Source organism: Capra hircus, chromosome 2, assembly GCF_001704415.2.
Source record: "Capra hircus breed San Clemente chromosome 2, ASM170441v1, whole genome shotgun sequence".
Lineage (NCBI taxonomy): Eukaryota > Metazoa > Chordata > Mammalia > Artiodactyla > Bovidae > Capra > Capra hircus.
Genome location: NC_030809.1, coordinates 44517804 through 44537744, shown reverse-complemented (window position 1 = coordinate 44537744; position 19941 = coordinate 44517804). Strand labels below are relative to the sequence as shown.

At 33.4% G+C, this 19941-nt stretch overlaps 1 protein-coding gene across 6 annotated transcripts in view; it reads left to right on the top strand.

Moving 5' to 3' along the window:
- Positions 1-19941, top strand: part of NBEAL1 (neurobeachin like 1) — a 151346-nt gene that overhangs the window by 58862 nt on the left and 72543 nt on the right. For all 6 annotated transcript variants that reach the window (XM_018060685.1, XM_005676389.3, XM_018060689.1 and 3 more), the window contains 15 exons: positions 1440-1523; positions 3471-3569; positions 3661-4241; positions 5149-5281; positions 5891-6010; positions 6964-7267; positions 9949-10034; positions 10818-10907; positions 13894-14062; positions 14490-14623; positions 15074-15233; positions 15342-15444; positions 15949-16105; positions 17383-17541; positions 19760-19919. In XM_018060685.1, coding sequence (XP_017916174.1) covers positions 1440-1523; positions 3471-3569; positions 3661-4241; positions 5149-5281; positions 5891-6010; positions 6964-7267; positions 9949-10034; positions 10818-10907; positions 13894-14062; positions 14490-14623; positions 15074-15233; positions 15342-15444; positions 15949-16105; positions 17383-17541; positions 19760-19919 — 2539 coding nt within the window. The remainder of the gene's footprint in view (positions 1-1439; positions 1524-3470; positions 3570-3660; positions 4242-5148; positions 5282-5890; positions 6011-6963; positions 7268-9948; positions 10035-10817; positions 10908-13893; positions 14063-14489; positions 14624-15073; positions 15234-15341; positions 15445-15948; positions 16106-17382; positions 17542-19759; positions 19920-19941) is intronic.

Genomic DNA, 19941 nt, shown 5'->3' with positions numbered 1-19941 from the left:
TTTTCACACTTAGTTGTATGCAGAATGTTTAATGACTATGATATTTATTATACCTGTTCCATGTTTATTTTATGCAATAGTGCTTAATAAACAAACAACATCCACAAAAGTCAAGATACCAGCTTTAAATAGCTTGCCTGAAAGTGGTAGAGGTTAGCTTACAATGACAAAGATCTAATCATTGCCCTTTTGCCCACACCATTTTTAGTGGGAGGAAAAGAGGGGAATTCAATTTGTGGGATAATGAGTTTCCAGTCATAGTAACATATTTCCCAAAAGTAGATTTCGTGGACTGGTAATTTTTACAACTTTCTAGTCCTCAAACTGTGCTTTTGTGGTCAACTAAGTCCAGTCTTTAACATTCATATTCAGTTTTTTTTATATCATTGATATTCTATTTTGGTTTTGTTTTCAGTTTGCTTTGAATGCACTACCCTGAAATTTCACACATCTCTTCTTATAGAGGCTTCCCTGATAGCTTAGTTGGTAAAGAATCCATCTGCAATGCAGGAGACCGTGGTTCGATTCCTGGGTCGGGAAGATCCCCTGGGGAAGGGATAGTCTACCCACTCCAGTATTCTCGGGCTTCCCTTGTGGCTCAGCTCGTAAAGAATCCACCTGCAGTGCGGGAGGCCTGGGTTCGATCCCAGGGTTGGGAAGATCCCCTGGAGAAGGGAAACTACCCACTCCAGTATTCTGGCCTGGAGAATTCCATGGACTGTATAGTCCATGGGATTGCAAAGAGTCAGATATGATTGAATGACTTTCACTTTCTTCTTTTTGATGAAGCTTAAACAGACAAAATGGAGATGGTATTTATTTTTTCTTAACAGCTTTTGACATTAAAGATTGCCATCTAAAAACATGACAGTGCTTATAGGTACACACTTCATTTTCTGTGCTGCCTCAAATTCTGCATTTTATGTGCAAATAGATGTACGTTGTTTGCAATTGTGATTGATAGATTGGTATAGGCATATACCAATTCATTTATAACATAGGGTTTGGAAAATATAGAGACAAGACTGTTTTATGCACCTTATTATACTTGCTAATGAAATTTTAACCTAGGTAGTTTCAAGTGTATTTTTGAAAGAAAATTAAAACATATCATGATAGCCTTCCCTCCCTTCCTTTTGAGATTGTCCATTACTTTTAAAAAGCATGTATGAAGCTTGGTGTTTTTTTTTCCCCTCCCAAAACATTTTAGTATAATGAGTGAATGTAGCCTTATTCTCTTTGACACATGGCTTATTTTCTGTCAAGTATGTAACTTGTCTTACAGGTTTTGCTGTTTCAGAAATCCATGTCATTGGAAGAGGAATGTATTGCATGTTAAATAATTATTTTTTTTCAGGTTTTCAGAGAAAAGGTTTCCTAACTGAATATAAATCTTGAATACATTTATTAATTTCTTTCTTTGATTCCTTTTCTGCTAGGTGTTTCAGGGACAGTTGGACTGTTTGGCTGTATCAGCTATTCAGGCTTTGACAGCAGTAATGAACAAATCTCCAGCTGCTAAGGTAAAACATAAGTCCTCAAGCTCTAAAAGGTCATCTTAGATATACCAGTTTTCACTATGTAATTCCGAGAGTAATATATGAAGTATATAATACATACATTTTCACATATAAAATGAAATAGTTCACAGAATATCTCATTTTTGCATAAGAATCACTTTGCTGATAATTTATTTTTTATTTTTATTTTTTAATTTTTATTTTTACTTTATTTTACTTTACAATACTGTATTGGTTTTGTCATACATTGACATGAATCCACCACGGGTTTGCTGATAATTTAAAAGACAGAGTGCTTTTTATTCACTGAGGACTGACTGCAAGCTCCGGAGCTTTACAGCATCAGTCAGTGATTGGGAAGAGAGCAGTGGGGTTAAAATGTTGAAAGCATCATTTTAATTGATTATTTGATTAATGCATTTACAGAGTTAAAATTTATATCCTAATTTTTGTTCATTAATAAAGTAATCACCCTTTCGCTATTTGGTCAGTTTATGACTGCCTACAGTTTGAACACTTTTCATATGTGAATAGACCTATCAATTCGGACTTGTTTTTCCAGATGGCCTTGGAAATTCTGCTTCTTTGTTTGTAGTCACTGATCCTCAGGATTTTCTTTCCTTTTTCATTCACTACCACTGACTCTACCCTGCAGTCCACTTACACTGATTTTGTGCTAGTAGTTTTCCCACTGAGTACTTTTAAGGATTAGTGGTATCTTCTATGTAAAATGGTAAGCAGAGTGCCAGGCACATGGTAAGTGCTTAATAAGCATAAATGTCTATTATTATTTTCACCATTTTACTTTCTTATCTGCCATCTCTTATATATTTCATTCTTCTTAGAATTAGAAATGAATGATCCCTTGTTCCCTAAGCCATGCTTTGAGTCATATTGCTTACATTCCATTGGTTTTTGTTAGAAGACTAACTTTGTCCCATAAGTGTTACTATAAATAACTCATGGCTAAATTACTACTGAATAGGTTTTGGCAACTATTATAGGCTGGCATGGGAATCTAATCTCCATTTATAATAGTTACTTAAGGGATGAATTATTTTTAAGTTCTAAGTAATTGGTTTATGAGTATAATGGATTGCCTATACTGTATTATAAAATTTAAATCTGAAATGATGTCAAAGTCTTTTTTTAATATAATTTTTAAAACTATGTTACGCATTGCATGGTTTAAAATTGAAAGATTATTTTTTAAAATGCCTTTGGCAAAGAGATTTTCTTCCTGTGTTTGGCCCACAGTCAGTGATTTCTCCTTTTTAGAGACGACTAACCAGTCATGCTTGTTTTATTGAAAATCTTTTGATTTTATGATAAGTGTATATATTTTTGCCTAACTTACTGAACCAATTTATTATTGATAGGTTTTTTGGTTGTCTTTACAGTTTACTTTATGACTTTGGGTGCCCACTAGTTCAAAAATGCATGTGACTTAAGAGCTTATTAAATTGAACTTTGTGCTCCAGATATTTCAGACTATTTAGATACAAAGAACAGAGAGAAAACCATACCCAGTGTTTTTCTGGCCACTACTCAAAATTGCCAGGAATCTTTAATTTAGTTCTTTGAGGCTGTTGACTCCTGTTATCCCTAAAATCTCCTCATTTTTTTCTCCATTTTTATTTTGACTTCAAGTAGTACTGTACTAATAACAAAGCAAGTGAGGAAAGTAAAGGGATCTGCAAGTAATAGAACAGTTTTATAACACAATTTTTTCAATTCCAATTGTTTTACATATTTTATAACATTGTATTCCAGAAGGTATATGGAATCTTGATATTTAAGATGAAGACATCTAACTTAAGAAAATAGAAATATTGAACTCATGATCTTTTTAATATTGTTAATTAACTTAAATGAATATTATTCAACATCTTTAATATTTTAACAAATTCAGCCTTATCTGCTTTGATGTATTAATTTCTTCTCCCTTAGGAAGTATTTAAAGAACGAATTGGTTATACACATATGTTTGAAGTATTAAAATCACTGGGTCAGCCACCACTGGAACTACTTAAAGAACTTATGAATATGGTGAGACTTTTTTTAGCTTTATTAAAAGAAGTTCCATTTTCTTTGTATCAAAGATGGTGTCTAATTTTTTGTTTCTTATGTTGCTTTACAGGCTGTAGAGGGTGACCACACTTCAGTGGGTATTTTGGGCATTAGTAATGTCCAGCCTCTCTTGCTTCTTATCCAGTGGCTTCCAGAGCTAGAATCCCATGACCTGCAAATCTTCATCTCAGATTGGCTGAAAAAAATTTGTTGTATTAACAGGCAGAGTCGAACTACTTGTGTCAATGCAAACATGGGAATTAGAATCATTGAAGCCCTTAATTCCCATTCTTCCCTCCATCGAACCTGTGCTGAGAACTTGATCGCGCTCCATGGTTCCTTGGGGAGTCAGTCAGTGAGCTCGGAAGAAATCCGTCAACTACTGAGGTTGCTAAGAGTGGATGAATCTGAATCTGTTCACCCCTATACCACTCCTGTAGCTCGAGCAATCCTGACAATGGCCCGAAAACAAAGTCTAGAGAGCGCTCTTCAGTATTTTAATTTGTCACATAGTATGGCAGGAATTTCTGTGCCTTCCATACAGAGATGGCCAGGGTCTGCCTTTTCTTTCAATGCTTGGTTTTGCTTAGATCAGGATCAGTTGACTCTTGGCAACGCTAACAAAGGAGGAAAAAGAAAACAATTATACAGGTACTGGTAAAAGTTATGGAATATAAATGGATCCTGTCCTAACAATATCTGTTGTGATTCTTCAACAGGAAAATGCTTTTCAAAGCTTCTACTTTTTATATGTATAACAATTTATCTGAAGCCTCTCCTCAGGATGTACACAGTTTAATTTTAAGCTTATTTCATAGTAATAGTTGTACATTCAAACATTTTGCTAGTTCTGAAGCTAATTTGGACACAAAGTTCCTTCTTAAAATTATTGTAAAAGTGGAGGAAAAAGTAATAGTAAACTTGAAAGTGATTGGTGATTTCTCTGTTCAATTGAGGATACTACTATACCTTTATATGAAGGACCTGAAAACCTATGTGCTTCCAAACTTGTTATTTCAGTAGCTAATAATTTTTACTATGCCCTGTGATTTTTTTTTTTGAAAGTTATACTTTTCTAAGAATTTGTCCATTTCTTCTAAGTTGTCCATTTTATTGACATGTAATTGCTCATAGTAGTGTCTTAACGATCTTTTGTATTTCTATGTTGTCTGTTGTGATTTCTCCATTTTCATTTCTAATTTTATTGGTTTGATTCTTCACCCTTGCCTTGTGATTTTTTAAAGACCTTTATTCATGCTTTCTGAATCTTACATGGAAGAATTTTGAAGATTTTAAAATTTACAGTTTTGTTAGCAGTTGCTAATGGCATTCTATGTCTAAGGCTACTTTTTATAATTAAGTAAACTAAACCTGTGCCTAAGAAAGATTTAAAAATCATCTCTGAGGCAAGGTGGAATTGATGAGGTATGACAATAGAATGTAAGTCACAGTGTGTTTGATAAAGATATTCATGATGAAGTTATAGTTTTGTGTACCCCAGTGATGATAAAACTGGATAGCTGATTTCAAAAGTTCTGATAATACGTATTTTTGTTAGCTTTTTTACAGGAAGTGGTATGGGCTTTGAAGCTTTTATTACCCATTCAGGTATGTTGGTTGTGGCAGTGTGCACGAAAAGAGAATATGCGACAGTTATGCTTCCTGACCACAGTTTCTGTGATTCCCTCTGGGTAAGACGTTAGGGCATCCACATTTAACTTCCTGGTTCTTTCCTTTAAAAAACACGTTTGATGCATGTACATCAGGTGCTGTCATCTAGTTTTTGAGAGTTCATGTTAAATTTTACTTATAAAGGAGTTAATACCATTTGTCATAATAATTGTAATTTCAGCAGTAATAATTTTTCTGCTAAACATTTTGTTGAAATGTTATGATTTCTTTCAAGTTTTCTAGAATCAAATTTAGTTTTGAATTTCAATTTTAAATGAGAACAGAGGTTGTTAAAAATAATACATTTCCATTGCTTTTCTTAAAAAATAAAATGTTTCTCATTAGAAAAAATTATTCTAAAGAATGCACACAGACTTGGAAAATGCAGAAGAGGTACTATGTTATAGTTGTGTATAGATTTTTTAGAATATTGAGAAGTGCTTTTATAGTACTTCAAGCAAAATTATTATTTACTGTAACAACATCATTTTAATCAAAATTTAGTTATGCTTAAACTTACCCTTTTACTGTTCACACGAACTAGTTATGTAGTAATACTCTGAAAATATTTGTCATCCCTAGGACTTAATGCAATTTTTACTTTTTAAGTATATGTTTTACTTTACCAGCACAACATAACCATTGTTCACATGCCTGGAAAAAGGCCCTTTGGTCAGAGCCTTGTCTATATCTATGACAATGGACAGCAGAAGGTCTCTGCCCCTCTGAGATTTCCTGCCATGAATGAAGTAAGCACATCTAACCTACTCTTTATGCAACCAGTTGAGTGTGAACTCTTGAACACTTTACCAACTTAATATGTAAGGTTCTATTTATTCTAAATATGTGCCTCTAAGTTTTAGTATTTTCTATATACTAAGATACAATAAGTAATAATTCTGTTTGCCTGTCATCAGTAGATGAAGTCAGACTATCGTATAATAAAGAAAAACAATTCAAGGAAGAAACACATGTAATTAATGCTCAGAAGAAAAAAAGCTCATGACAGGATAACCAAAGAAATTGACTAGACCAGGCTGAAGGATCATTTAATAAAGCTCTCCACGTATGTGAAATATTTAGATGGTTATTATGATGGACTCTTTGCCATCAGTGAATTTAAAATAGTGAAGAAACTTTAGATTTTTATATTGTAGTTAGGTAGAATTTATTTACTGGGGGGATTCTTATAGAACATTATAAAAGTTCTTTGAGAATTTCTGGATATTTTTGAAAGAGCCTTTTCTGAAGATAGTGGAATGGATTAGATTATTTCCCAAGTCCTTCTAGGATTCCAGTAATTTCCTGTTGTTTATGTCAGTGATCACTTCAGGATAACCTGTAACTAGCAGTATTATACTGATATGTAATTCTTTGTTTATAAATTTTAAGGGAGAAAGGTGGTTTTCTCTATTTTAGAATACAGTAAAAAAATCTTTAAAAAATACATTCATTAACATTCAAAATTTACAAAAGAATGTAAAGTGAGTTTTAAAAGTAATGTATCCAAATTCTACAGGCCAAATGTAACATCTGTAATGTTGTCTTATGTGTACACACACACACATCATGATCCAGTAAAAATAAACCTTTGTTTTTTAGTGTGGTGCTAAATTTTGTGTAGTTTCATTTTAAATATGCGGATGAAGTTTTACTTAAAATGTGTAATTTATTACGTTTTGTTTGGTTCTTACTATTTTAGCCTTTTATTTCTTGCTGCATTGGTTCGGCTGGGCAAAGAACCACCACTCCCCCACCATCCCAAATCCCAGATCCACCTTTTTCTTCTCCTATTACTCCTCATCGGACATCATTTGGTGGAATTTTGTCTTCAGCCTCCTGGGGAGGGACAACTGAAAAATCAAAATTGATTACCAAATTGATATCAGCTGGAACCCAGGACAGTGAATGGGGATGCCCCACATCTCTGGAGGGTCAGCTGGGGTCTGTTATCATCTTCTGTGAAGCACTGCAGCCTCCTCAGGTGAAGGCGTTATATTTAGCAGGTGAGCGTGTACCATCATACTGCCTAATTGAATTGAAATAGTGTTTTCCTGTTGCCTAAATTTACTGTGGAGAATATACTTTATCTGAAGAGTGTACAGTTGGCCCTTAAACAACTGTAGGATTAGGGGGTGCCTACCTTTCATGCAGTTAGAAATCCAGGTATAACTTAGAATTGGTCCTCTGTATATGTGGTTCCTTTGTATGTGTGGTTTTGTATTGTAGATACACAATTGTAGTACTGTAGTATTTACTATTGAAAGCAATCGCGTTCAAACTCATATTATTTAAGAGTCAATTGTACTTGTTTTGATTGAAGCTGAAAGCGAAAGAGAAGCCTATCGCACACCATACATTCACTCCCTTTGGCTTTATTGTGGTTTGACAATATAACTTAAGGTTAAGGTATGCAATGTGCTGATTTGGTACACATATACATTGCAAAATGACTACCATAATAAAGTTAGTTAACATCTTCATCTCCTTCCATAATTACTATTTTTTAATGTGTGTGTTAATATTTCAGATTTACTCTCTTAACAACTTTCAAGTATATTGTATATCATAATTAATTATAGTACACTAGTGGTAAAGAATCCGCCTGCCAATGCTGGAGACCTAAGATATGCAGGTTTGATACCTGGGTCGGAAAGATCCCCTGGAGGAGGGCATGGCAACCCACTTAAGTATTCTTGCCTTGAAAATCCCATGGACAGAGGAGCCTGGCAGTCTACAGTCCATAGAGTCACAAAGAGTCAGACGTGACTGAAGTGACTTAGCATGCACGTACCTTTTTTTGGTAGGCATAAATAAAGCAAACATTGGGAAATATTTCAAAGATCATCAGTAATACTGTTTGTATTATTCTGTTAGGTCTGCCATAACAAAATACCACAGACTGGATGTTTAAACACTGTTTTCCCATGTTTCTGGAAGCTAGAATTCTAAGATCAGGTTTTCGTCAGGCTTGGTTTCCTGTGAAGCCTCTATTCCTGGCTTGTAGGTGTCTGCCTTCTTGCTGTCCTCACAGGAAGTTATTTCCTGTTTTTTTAAGAGGCCGTATTAAATTAGGGTCTGACTCTTATGATGTCATTTTGCCTTAGTTACCCCTTAAAGTCCCTATCTTCAAATGCGGTCACATTGTAGAATTTTGGACAGGAGGTGCGTAATATAATCTATGATACTGCCAATACTTTTGACAGATTTTAGTACATTGATGAAACAAAATATAAGTCTGTCTGTATAAGAAATCACATAATTGATTCTAAAATCATGAGTCTTATTCAAGACTTGTCATTTTTTATAATTTATATAGTAATAATCTGAAGAATTCATGAAGGCATTAGAATAAAGAGTCCTTTGATAAAATTACAAGCTGTTTTTGTTTTGGCCTTTTTTTCCTTTTGGCTCTGATTTTAAAGATGCGTGCTGGTTGTTATTGAATCATAACTTTTCAAAATTATATCTATTTTAGTAGAATGTTTAGGAGTTAAGCCTACAACTAGTTATGTGTTTTAAATCAACAAATTAGCTTAGTATTTTTCAAAATATCTTTTTAGATTACATGGGGTTTTGAGATGAATGTCTCTGTCCATACTTTAACAGTTTGTATTAGGACCTTGTCATTATTTTAAAACTCATCAAAACATTTGAAGTTGATCTTTAATTTAAATAAATTCCAAGTTAATAATAAATCATTTAGTGTAGTCATTACAGCTATATAGCTTAGATTTTGCTCTTAGTTTTTCCTACATCAAACTTTACTCCTATGAATAATAATTGTTTTATAGTATTCATTAAATAGTAATGTTTTATAGTAATCGTTAAAAATGGTTATTTTTAATGGCTACATGATATTTCACTGAATTCACTATGTATGATTTAGATTGTTTATAATTTTAATATTGATAAAACATCAAATATTAAATATGATGAACTATTATACCAATTTTTTTTCATGTTTTGGTGGATTTGCTTATGATAAGTTCCCAGGATAAATATTTAAAGTGGGTGAATATTTTTTGGCTCTTAATTACATTTTACCTAATCAGTTTCCATAAGGAATATACCAATTGACAGTGTCTACCAGTAGCAAATAAGTATACCAGACTCACCACTGCTGCATTAAGATGGAATGATTAATATTGTTTCCTCTATTTTTTGTACAAAATGAAACCTTTTTTTTTTTTTCAATTGGAGAAAAATTGCTTTACAATGTTGTATTGGTTTTGGAACCTTGTTTTAACTTTTTAAAAAAAATTTTTGTTAGTAAAGTCAATAATCTTTTATTTGTATTTGTTATTCCACTCATTTGTTATTCCATTTCTATAATAACTATTCACATTATTGATTGGTTGTTTTGCCATTTTATCTTACAGTTTTGAATTGTTTTACTTTTAATAAATATATAAGCTTTGTTATATTTTATATTAGTTTTTGATGCTATATAAAATTTCTTTTCCGTAGTAGACATTGATCAACCCTCTCCTGCAACTTTACTTGTGTTGGATAAATTGGAGGTGATATAAAAATAAATTACATTTTGGGTAGTGTGTTTTAACTGTATTATATAAGAAGTTTGAAACAGCTAATTAAAAATTTCTTTCTGATTACACAGAACTGAGGAGGCCATATATATTCAATAATACGTGTGTGTTTGTGTGTGTGTATAAATAATTTTTAGGTCCAAACTGTTTAAGCCCTTGGAAATTTCAAGAGTCTGACATGGCTGACCTGCCTGGTAACGTCCTTCTTCACTACACTGCAAAGGTCAGAGTAAATGTGCGGACTGTTCATCTAGCTGTAACTATGTTGTGAACCAAAATTCCATCTTTATTCCTTTTGTCATTTCAATGGGTAATTGAGAAGAAGGGGCTTGAATTATCATTAAAAATTATTAATTTTTGAAAGAAAATGGGGAGCAGTAAAAATTATGTTGCAGCTCTCGACTAGGGTTCAGATGTTATGTCATTCCAGTATTATAAATGGGAATGCTTATAGTGGGAATTTGTACTAATGAATCAACCTAAATGTGAAGTTCCCTGCTTTATGAACCTTAATGGAAGTTAACAGATAACTTTAGCAATTTCAAGAGTTGCAGAAAAAGCTAATTTGAATATAACTAAAATTGTTGGTAATATAAGGGAAAATAGTGTCTTATGTCAGTGGTTTAATTTTTCTGTCATTATAATTTTTGTACTAATGGGACTAAGATGTTGAATTTAAAAAAAAGTGAAATATCTGTTTTGCACATACTGGTTTAGAATAGAAAGAATTTTAACTTATGTGATTAGTGAATGATAAGTTCTAGCTCAAACTTATCTGTCAGATGACAAGGAGAAATGACCTGCATTTTATGAGTGAGTGTGTTAGAATCTAGTCCTTGATTCTTTTGAAAGACAGAGAATAGTAATACTAAACTTAATATTGTAGGCATCTTATCATTGAGTATACTATATACCTTTTAAAATTATGATGAAATGTTCCATATATAAAGTTATGTTTTATCTTAATTGTGCTTAGCCGTTTGCCTTCTTTTTCTTTTATTTTTAGGCCTGCAAAAATTCTATCTGTCTTGATTTATCTACTAATTGTTTCCATGGAAGGCTAACAGGAAACAAAGTAGTAAACTGGGACATTAAGGTAAGTTAGTGGTGAACACTGGGCAGCATATTATCTAAGTTGACTGATCCTTTAAAAGCATTTGTCTTTTGAGCAGCCCCAGATTGATCTGAGTAAATCCAGTTAAAAATATCTGCAGGTGAACAGTTTGAAGGATAAACAAATAAGTAGTTGAATGACTATTTAATTTTTTTGTAACTTAGTTATCTTTTTAAGTTATGCTGTCAGTTTTCATAAGAAAAATATGCTGTCCTCATTAATTGCTCCACTTTTAAGGTATTTAATCCCTGAAACTATGTCACAGATTTCAACCCCTCAGAGATTATCCCTTTTCTCCTATATCATACACTTCTTGTCTAGTCTCCTGTCCATCAGCTTTAAACAAACTTAGATTGTTCCTCTCTGAGGTTAAAGAGTAATTTTCCCTCTTCTCCAGCACACCGTCTAGCCATCACATCTGGTTTGCCTTTTTCGTGTGCCTCATATTTATGTCTCAGCTGGATATAGTATCTTTGCTTCTGTCTAAAGGCCTCTACTTATTTCCAAGACTGAGTTAACTCTTCTCATGAATACTTGTAGCAGTTTTTATTATTTCCCTCATCATGGTGAATAGTTAACAATTTGCTTGCTTGATTCTCCAGTAGTCCTTAAGAACTTCAAAGGAGGGACCACTGCTTTTTCTAGCAGTGCCTGGCACCTGGGATATACAATAAGATCATTGACTGAGTGATTATAAATTAGTAAAGATTACTTGGGCCAATGTGAAAGTCAGAGACATCCTATTTCTAAAATATAGAATTTCTTTAAAAGATATATTAAATAGAAACTATAGCCTAAGTACAATAAAAATCAAAGACATTTATGTTGGAACTTGCTGGTAAATCAGCAAGGAAAACAAAACCCTTTTATTTTCTAGTCATTTAATACCAGTCATATAAGCTTATTGTTTCAATGAATAGAAATCATTAGGATAATTCTGCCTGGGCTAAAATGAATCCATCAATTTGTATTATTCTCATGTTATTCATGTGATATAAAGCTTTTTTTTCTTTGAGATAATGCTTATTCTTACCTGTTAACATAGTTAACTTTCAATGACCTATAGGATTGATTTTATAAGGCCAGTTCTATGGATTTCTATATAGAGAAAGCTGATTATTTGTCATACATTATACTTGAAATTCAAGCAGTCTTTGAGCCTTAAAATAGCTATGCAGAAGTTGAAAAGAAAGAATTATCAAGAAAAAGACTATTGCTTTTTTATACTGCAGCAAAATCAAAGACAAAAAATTTTAAATGACAACTGGAAAAAAAATGCTTTGCATCCCAAATTCTAGTTTACTGATTACAGAGCCCTTAAAAATCAATATGAAAAACAAGCAAAGACTAGGAAGAGGTTGTTTATAGACTTAAGCTATGTATACATAGCAGTTCAGAACATTTTAGCAGTCTAATCTTATATAGCACCCACTGTATGTCAGGCACGAAGCACTTTTCGTGTGTTAGCTTACCTCATCCTTGTAACAACTTTACAGAGTGGAAATTAATATTATCTTTATCTTACAGATGTGGAAACTGAGACCTGGGAAATAACTTGTCTAAGATACTGAATATATCTGAATATATTTTGCTATCCACAATAATCACTTTGAACTTAGGTTGAAGCCACTGACTCCACTTTTCTGTAAACTTAGAGGAGTCAGTCATATTTGTAATACAAATACATTCTGTTTTTTCATGACTTATTCTCCTGTTTGTTATGCCTTATTGCCTGTGACAGTTGTTATTTCTTACATCATTAATGATAATGATAGGTACTTAGAGGGTCATGTTTGGATTGCCTATCTTTTGAATTTGTAAACTTTGGAAAACAGAGGTGCATTAAAAATGTTCTGGCCTGGCTAATAAACACAGGAAAAGATGCTCAATATTACTTTTTATTAAGAGAATTGCAAATCAAAACTACAATGAAATATCACCTCACACCAGTCAGAATGGCCATCATCAAAAAACCCACAAACAAGTGCCAGAGAGGGTGTGGAGAAAAGGGAACCTTCTTGCACTATTGGTAAGAATGTAAATGGATATAGCCAGTATGGAAAACAGTATGGAGATTCTTTAAAAAACTAGAAATAAAACTACCATACAACCCAGCAATCCTACCACTAGGCATATACCCTGAGGAAACCAAAATTGAAAAAGACACACGCACTCCAGTGTTCGTGGCAGCACTATTTACAGTAGCTAGGACATGGAAGCATCCTAGATGCACATTGACAGATGAATGGATAAACAAGCTGTTGGCATATTACTTAGACATAAAAAGGAACACATTTGAGTCAGTTCTAATGAGATGGATGAACTAGAGCCTATTATATAGAGTGAAGTAAGTTAGAAAGAGAAAAACAAATATTGTATATTAATGCATATACATGGAATCTAGAAAGATGGTATGATGAACCTATTTGCAGGGCAGCAGTGGAGACACAGACATAGAGAACAGACTTACGGACATGGAATGGGCGAGGAAGGAGAGATGGATGAAAAGAGAGAGTGGCATGGAAACATATACACTACCATATGTAAAATAGCCATTGGGAATTTGCTGATGAAACAGGGAACTCAAACTGGGGGTGTGTAACAACCTAGAGGGGTGGCAAGGTGTGGGAGGTGGGAGGGGTGTTCAAGAAGGAGGGGCATATGTGTACCTAAGACAGATTAATGTTGATGCATGGAAGAAACCAATGCAATATTGTAAAGCAGTTATTCTTCAATTAAATATAAATTTTAAAAAATGGTCTGGCCTTGTCTCTCTTGAGTATTCATTATGGTGATCCTTGAGGCCGCCCTTAAAGCGTATGCCCATACAAGGGTTCCGTTAGCTTAGGCTGTTGTACACCTTGCTTAAAACTTTAACAAATTATAACCTCATACATGCTGTATAGGTATTAAATGATAAAATTTCCCATGCATCATAAGATTAATCAACTGTAGTTTCCTCTTTCAGGATGTTATAAATTGCATAGGTGGATTAAATGTACTCTTTCCTCTATTGGAAAAAATCAGCCACTTTGGTGAAGGACAGATTCCTGAAGGATTGAATGAAAGCACAGTTTCTGAGTTGATAACACCTGTAGAAGGAGATTGGGTGGTATTGACCTCCACAAAGGCATCAGGTATTTAGCTGAATTAATGTGAAATGGTCATTGAGAAATGTAAGAATTAATTGGAAATGTCTTGCTTCCATTTGTAGCTGAAATGGTCCATTCCTAATTTTCCTAATGGAGTTCAGAAAATTCATAATACTTTGCTCAAAACACTTATGATGTTGACTGTATTCTTGACTATCCTTAGTTTGTACTGTTAGCAGAAATCTGACAACACTATTAAATTTATCGTAGAGGAAATATTTACATGTATATACAAATATATAATATGCAGTTACTGTTTTCTGTGATACTTATGTTCTGCAAGTGACCTTTAGGATGCAAATTCCTGAGCCCAATTACTTGTTTGTTACAATATGCATTATGATGTAGAACATCTGATATAAAAGTGATTAGAGTAATTATGATAATTAATGACTTGTTCACAATCCCACAGAGTCAAGACTTGAGAGAAATTTAATTGCAACATTTATCTTGATTGTGAAACACTTTATTCAAAGACATCCTATTAACCAGGACAACCTTATTCACTCCCATGGAGTTGCCGTTCTTGGAGCCTTACTTCAGAAGGTGAGCTAGTCTAATATTCTGCAGATATTTCTGATGATTGTAATTACCAGTTAGTATTGAGACTTTCTTTCCAGTAGATAAATATATTTAAAAAATTATACTATCATAACAAGTTATATTAGAGAATATAATTTATTTCACAAGCAGCTTTTAAAAATTTCTATGAAATCACCTTATATAAGAACTACTTATCTTACATAACAGTGTATAATCTTTGATATTCAGGACCTTATGTGTTAACTTTGGTATTTGCATTATTTGATCATTTAAAGACTATTTTAGGAATATATTCTAGAGTTATATCAGAAAAATTAATGTTTAAATTGTTTATATTTTTCTAACCAAGATTTTTTATTTAGTAGATGTTCTGAATTAATCATTTCAAATTACAGCTTAATGACAATTGTTTAAACTGAACTTTACAAAAACCTTCTTCTGTTTGGATTTCAGGTGCCTAGCGCTTTGATGGATGTTAATGTATTGATGGCAATTCAGTTACTCATTGAACAGGTATCATTAGAGAAAAATATGCAACTCCTGCAACAAATGTATCAGTATTTGCTGTTTGACTTCCGTATTTGGAACCGTGGAGATTTTCCTTTTCGAATTGGTAAGCTCAGGCTGTTGGATAAAATTCTGTAGTTGGTTTAGAAATTTATTACCACCTATGTGACTTTTATTTTAAGTATATAATTTAAGAGTAAACTTTCTATTTTAGGTCACATACAGTATCTTTCTACCATCATCAAAGACAGCAGAAGAGTTTTCCGAAAGAAGTATGGTGTACAGTTTCTCCTGGATACACTTAGGGTTTATTATGGGTATGATGTCCTTCTTCTCAGTTTGATAATGTGTCTGTCACTTGTTTGGAGCACTTAGATTGTTATATTTTCTAGCAATTCTGATACCTTTAACTTCAGAGAGCCAGGACATTGTGAAGGTTAAAATAATGAACAAGGGATCACATACAAGGGCAACTTACACAACTTTTCTGTGCTAAGGTTTTCTGCTTTGTGACAAGGACAACTGTATGATTTCCCATGTTTATTTCGAGGATTAAATTAAATGAAATAATAATGTGTAAAGCACTTTAAATTGTGTCTGCTACATAATACATAAATATAGACTGTTTTTAACAATTTATATCTTTATTATTGCAACTCCTAACTTAAAAAGGTTTTTCTTAAAAAGAAGCCAAAGATACTATAAATTCTAATAGTTACATACAAACATCTTCTTTTAAACTATGGATTCTTTTATATATAAAGGTACAAAGATGTAAAAGTTTAAAATTTCAATTGTTTCTTGTTTACTTTCTGTTTTAGGAATGATTGTAAATATAGTGAGCTGTCTCCTGATGATATTCGAACAATAAGGACTTCTTTGTATGGACTGATTAAATATTTTCTGAGCAAAGGTGGAACTCATGAAGAGATACAAAGTATTATGGGTTACATAGCTGCTATCAGTGAAGAAGAACAGGTATTATGCTCTTGATAAACCTGTTAGTTTTAATAATTAAGTTGCTGTATCATAGGCCATGTATTATATGTTTAACTATTAACAAAAGCTACTAGATAGATTTCTCACATAAATTTTAGTATTTAATAGGTTCATAAAAATTTTACATAAAGAGTAAAGTATAACTATTTCTATTTTTAAATTCTTCCACATACACTATTCATTTATACTTCAGAACTACCCTTTAAGACAGTGGTTCTTAATGTATGGACCCACTTACCTGAGAATTTTTTAGAAATCCAAATAAATGTCCAAATCAAGCCCTCAAGGTGATTCTGATGTATGGTAGAATTTGACCACTGACATAAAATATACAGACCAGGGATTACTCTTCCCATGTGTACATTTGAAAATACGTGCTCAGGGAGATTAGGTGACTTAACTTAAAAAGTCACACAGCGGATAAACCTGGAACTATATAACCCAGGTGTTTTTGTTGCTGTTTCTGTGTTCTTTTGGTATACCACTCTCAACACCAAATCTGAGCAGCCTTAATTTATGTTGGCTGAAGAATTTTGTCCTCTATCATGAAATATGCATTGTGTACTCAGTGGTTATATGACTTCATAGTTGGTATTATATAGATAAATTAACTTAGGCTATTTCCTTATAAGGCTGAACTACTTGAAAGGCTTCTCATTATTTAGAATAATGAACAATCATCTTATTTCATGATTGCTATATTGTCACCTATGCTGTGATTCATTGCTAATAATATTTTCTTGATCAATTTAGTCAAACATTTATTACATACTTAACTATATATTTATTGAATACTTACTATACATATATATAGAATAATACTAGATATTATAGGTATTTAATGATGAAAAAATTATCATTCTTGTTTTTAGCTTAATAAAGGCAGGGATTGATAAGAAAGATTTATAAGTAATTATGAAAGTAAAAAAAGCATGAAATATCTGTAAGAGAAATATGAAGTAACATGAGATTGCCATAGGAGAGTGTTAGATGTTGAGGAACCAGGAAAGACTTTATGGAAGAGAAAGGTTCAGCAGGTGAATGTGGGTAGTGAGCGGATGTGCAAAAGGAAATGGAATAAAACAAAGGCATAATGAAGGAAAAGGCAGGGCAGATGCAGACTTCTGATAATCTAGTTAAGCTAAAACATTAGGGGATATTGAATTTAGTTAAGTAACTATTTGTGGTGTATGACTTTTGTTTGTGTTTCTGTATACGAGTGTGATTATTTGTTTTCTGTTGCTTAATTTTAAAAGCTTCTTGGAATTTTGGACATACTCTTCAGTCTCCTACGTACCAGCCCAACTAGAGGTCAGCTTTTCTTACTGCTGTTTGAACCTGGAAATGCTGACATACTTTATGCCTTACTCTTAAATCAGAAGTACTCTGACAAACTAAGAGAAATCATTTTTAAGGTACAAACACGTCTTAAGCATCTTTATATTTGAGGAGATTTGTGGGTATATGAATTTACTTGGAACATATCCATTCTGTGAATGTTAATTCTTTTTTCATGTCCCTACTTCTAATTTTAAATTGTTCGGTTTGTTTTGATATATATTTTTCATGTTTTTGCTGTTTGTGTATTTAAAAACTATATTATTATAATCTGATTAGTAATTTCAGTGGAAAATCCACTTTGTCATACTCAATAGAAAAACTCTTAACCTCCTTTAGACTTCCAGTGGGTCTGTGTAGCCCATCATACTAAGCTTATTTAGCACACACTATTTATCAAGCACTAAGCCCATTTTGTGGCTCAGACGGTAAAGCGTCTGCCTACCATGTGGGAGACCCGGGTTCAATCCCTGGGTCGGGAAGATCTCCTGGAGAAGAAAATGGCAACCCACTCCAGTATTACTGCCTGGAAAATCCCATGGATGGAGGAGCCTGGTAGGCTATAGTCCATGGCATCACAAAGAGTCAGACACAACTGAGCAACTTCACTTTCACTTCTTTAAGCCCATTTAATGTATAGTTTATATAGTCCTTGCAGCAACTTTATGAAGTGGATATTATTATTATCATGTTACAGATGAAACTGAAGTGGAAAAATTAATAACTTGTTAAAGGATGTAGGACATGTTTTATTAAGCTTTCCAGAATATCCCAGACTTTGAATTTGGACTGAAGCCACTCCCTCCACCTTTTTGGTTAACTAAAATTTTAAAAGTCAGTCATATTTCTACTGCAAATGCATTTTTTTCATCATTTATTCTCCTTTGTTATGTCAAATTGCCTGTGACAGTTGTTTCCCCCAGCATCATTAGTGTGACATAAAGTCTACTCGTGGGGTTATGTTTGGATTGCCTTTATATGGAATTCCTAAATTTTGGAAAACAAAACTGCATTAATGATGGTCTGACATATTCTCTCCTGAGTATTGGTTATGGTGACCCCTGAAGCTATTCCTTAAAGCATGTACCCATACAGGGTTCCTATGGAGATTTAATGTCATTTCTTCAAAAATGGCCCCTCAGAGGTTGTTCATGATACTCTTTGCCAAGATTCAGTTCAGTTCAGTCGCTCAGTTGTGTCCGACTCTTTGCGACCCCATGAATCGCAGTGTGCCAGGCCTCCCTGTCCATCACCAACTCCCGGAGTTCACTCAGATTCACATCCATCGAGTCAGCGATGCCATCCAGCCATCTCATCCTCTGTCGTCCCCTTCTCCTCCTGCCCCCAATCCCTCCCAGCATCAGAGTCTTTTCCAATGAGTCAACTCTTCGCATGAGGTGGCCAAAGTACTGGAGTTTCAGCTTTAGCATCATTCCTTCCAAAGAAATCCCAGAGCTGATCTCCTTCAGAATGGACTGGATGGATCTCCTTGCAGTCCAAGGGACTCTCAAGAGTCTTCTCCAACACCACAGTTCAAACGCATCAATTCTTCAGTGCTCAGCCTTCTTCGCAGTCCAACTCTCACATCCATACATAACTACTGGAAAAACCATAGCCTTGACTAGACGGACTTACCCTTTCATAAAAGCTTTCAGTATGTCACTTTGTAAAAGTATTGATTTACCTTCAAGGTGTTTGAGGTTACTAATTCATTCTTCCATTTTAACATATGGATGAGGTGTTTCACAGTATTTCCTTGTTGTTGAAAATTATTTTGACAACTATCACATAAATAGATTACTAGATTAATCTAGAAGTGTCTTTTTTATATTTCAGAGCACACGTTTGTTCTTGCAAGCTACAGGATTTTTTCCCTCTACACTTAAAGCCATTAAAAGAAAATTTTAAATTATTTCTTTTATCTACCAAGAAATTGATATAAATTGGGGTTTGAAACATATTATTCAAATGCAGTTGCTTTTAAGTTCACTTTTTAATGATAGCAAGATATGGAATAGTCTTCCTTATTAGTGCTATTTTTTTTTAATTCTTGAGGAATAAAATGATGCTTCAAAAACATTGGAAAGTAAAGTGAAGTCACTCCGTTGTGTCCGACTCTTTGTGACCCCATGGACTATAGCCTACCAGGCTCCTCTGTCCATGGGATTTTCCAGGCAATAGTACTGGAGTGGATTGTCATTTCCTATTATACACTAATATTTATTCAATATTAACCTAAGTGACAACAGTTCTTAGTTTTCTATATTGAGATGAATATATTACCATTGTGACCAGGTTATGGAACAGATGTTGAAATGCACAAATGTTTATGAACGAAGTAAACAACGTATTCGACTCAGAGAAGTTGGCTACTCAGGATTTGGACTCCTCCTTAATGAAGCACCTGTTAATACTTCTCTCATTAAAAGTCTCACCAATCAAATTATAAATACAGGTATGACCGAGGCTAAAAATAC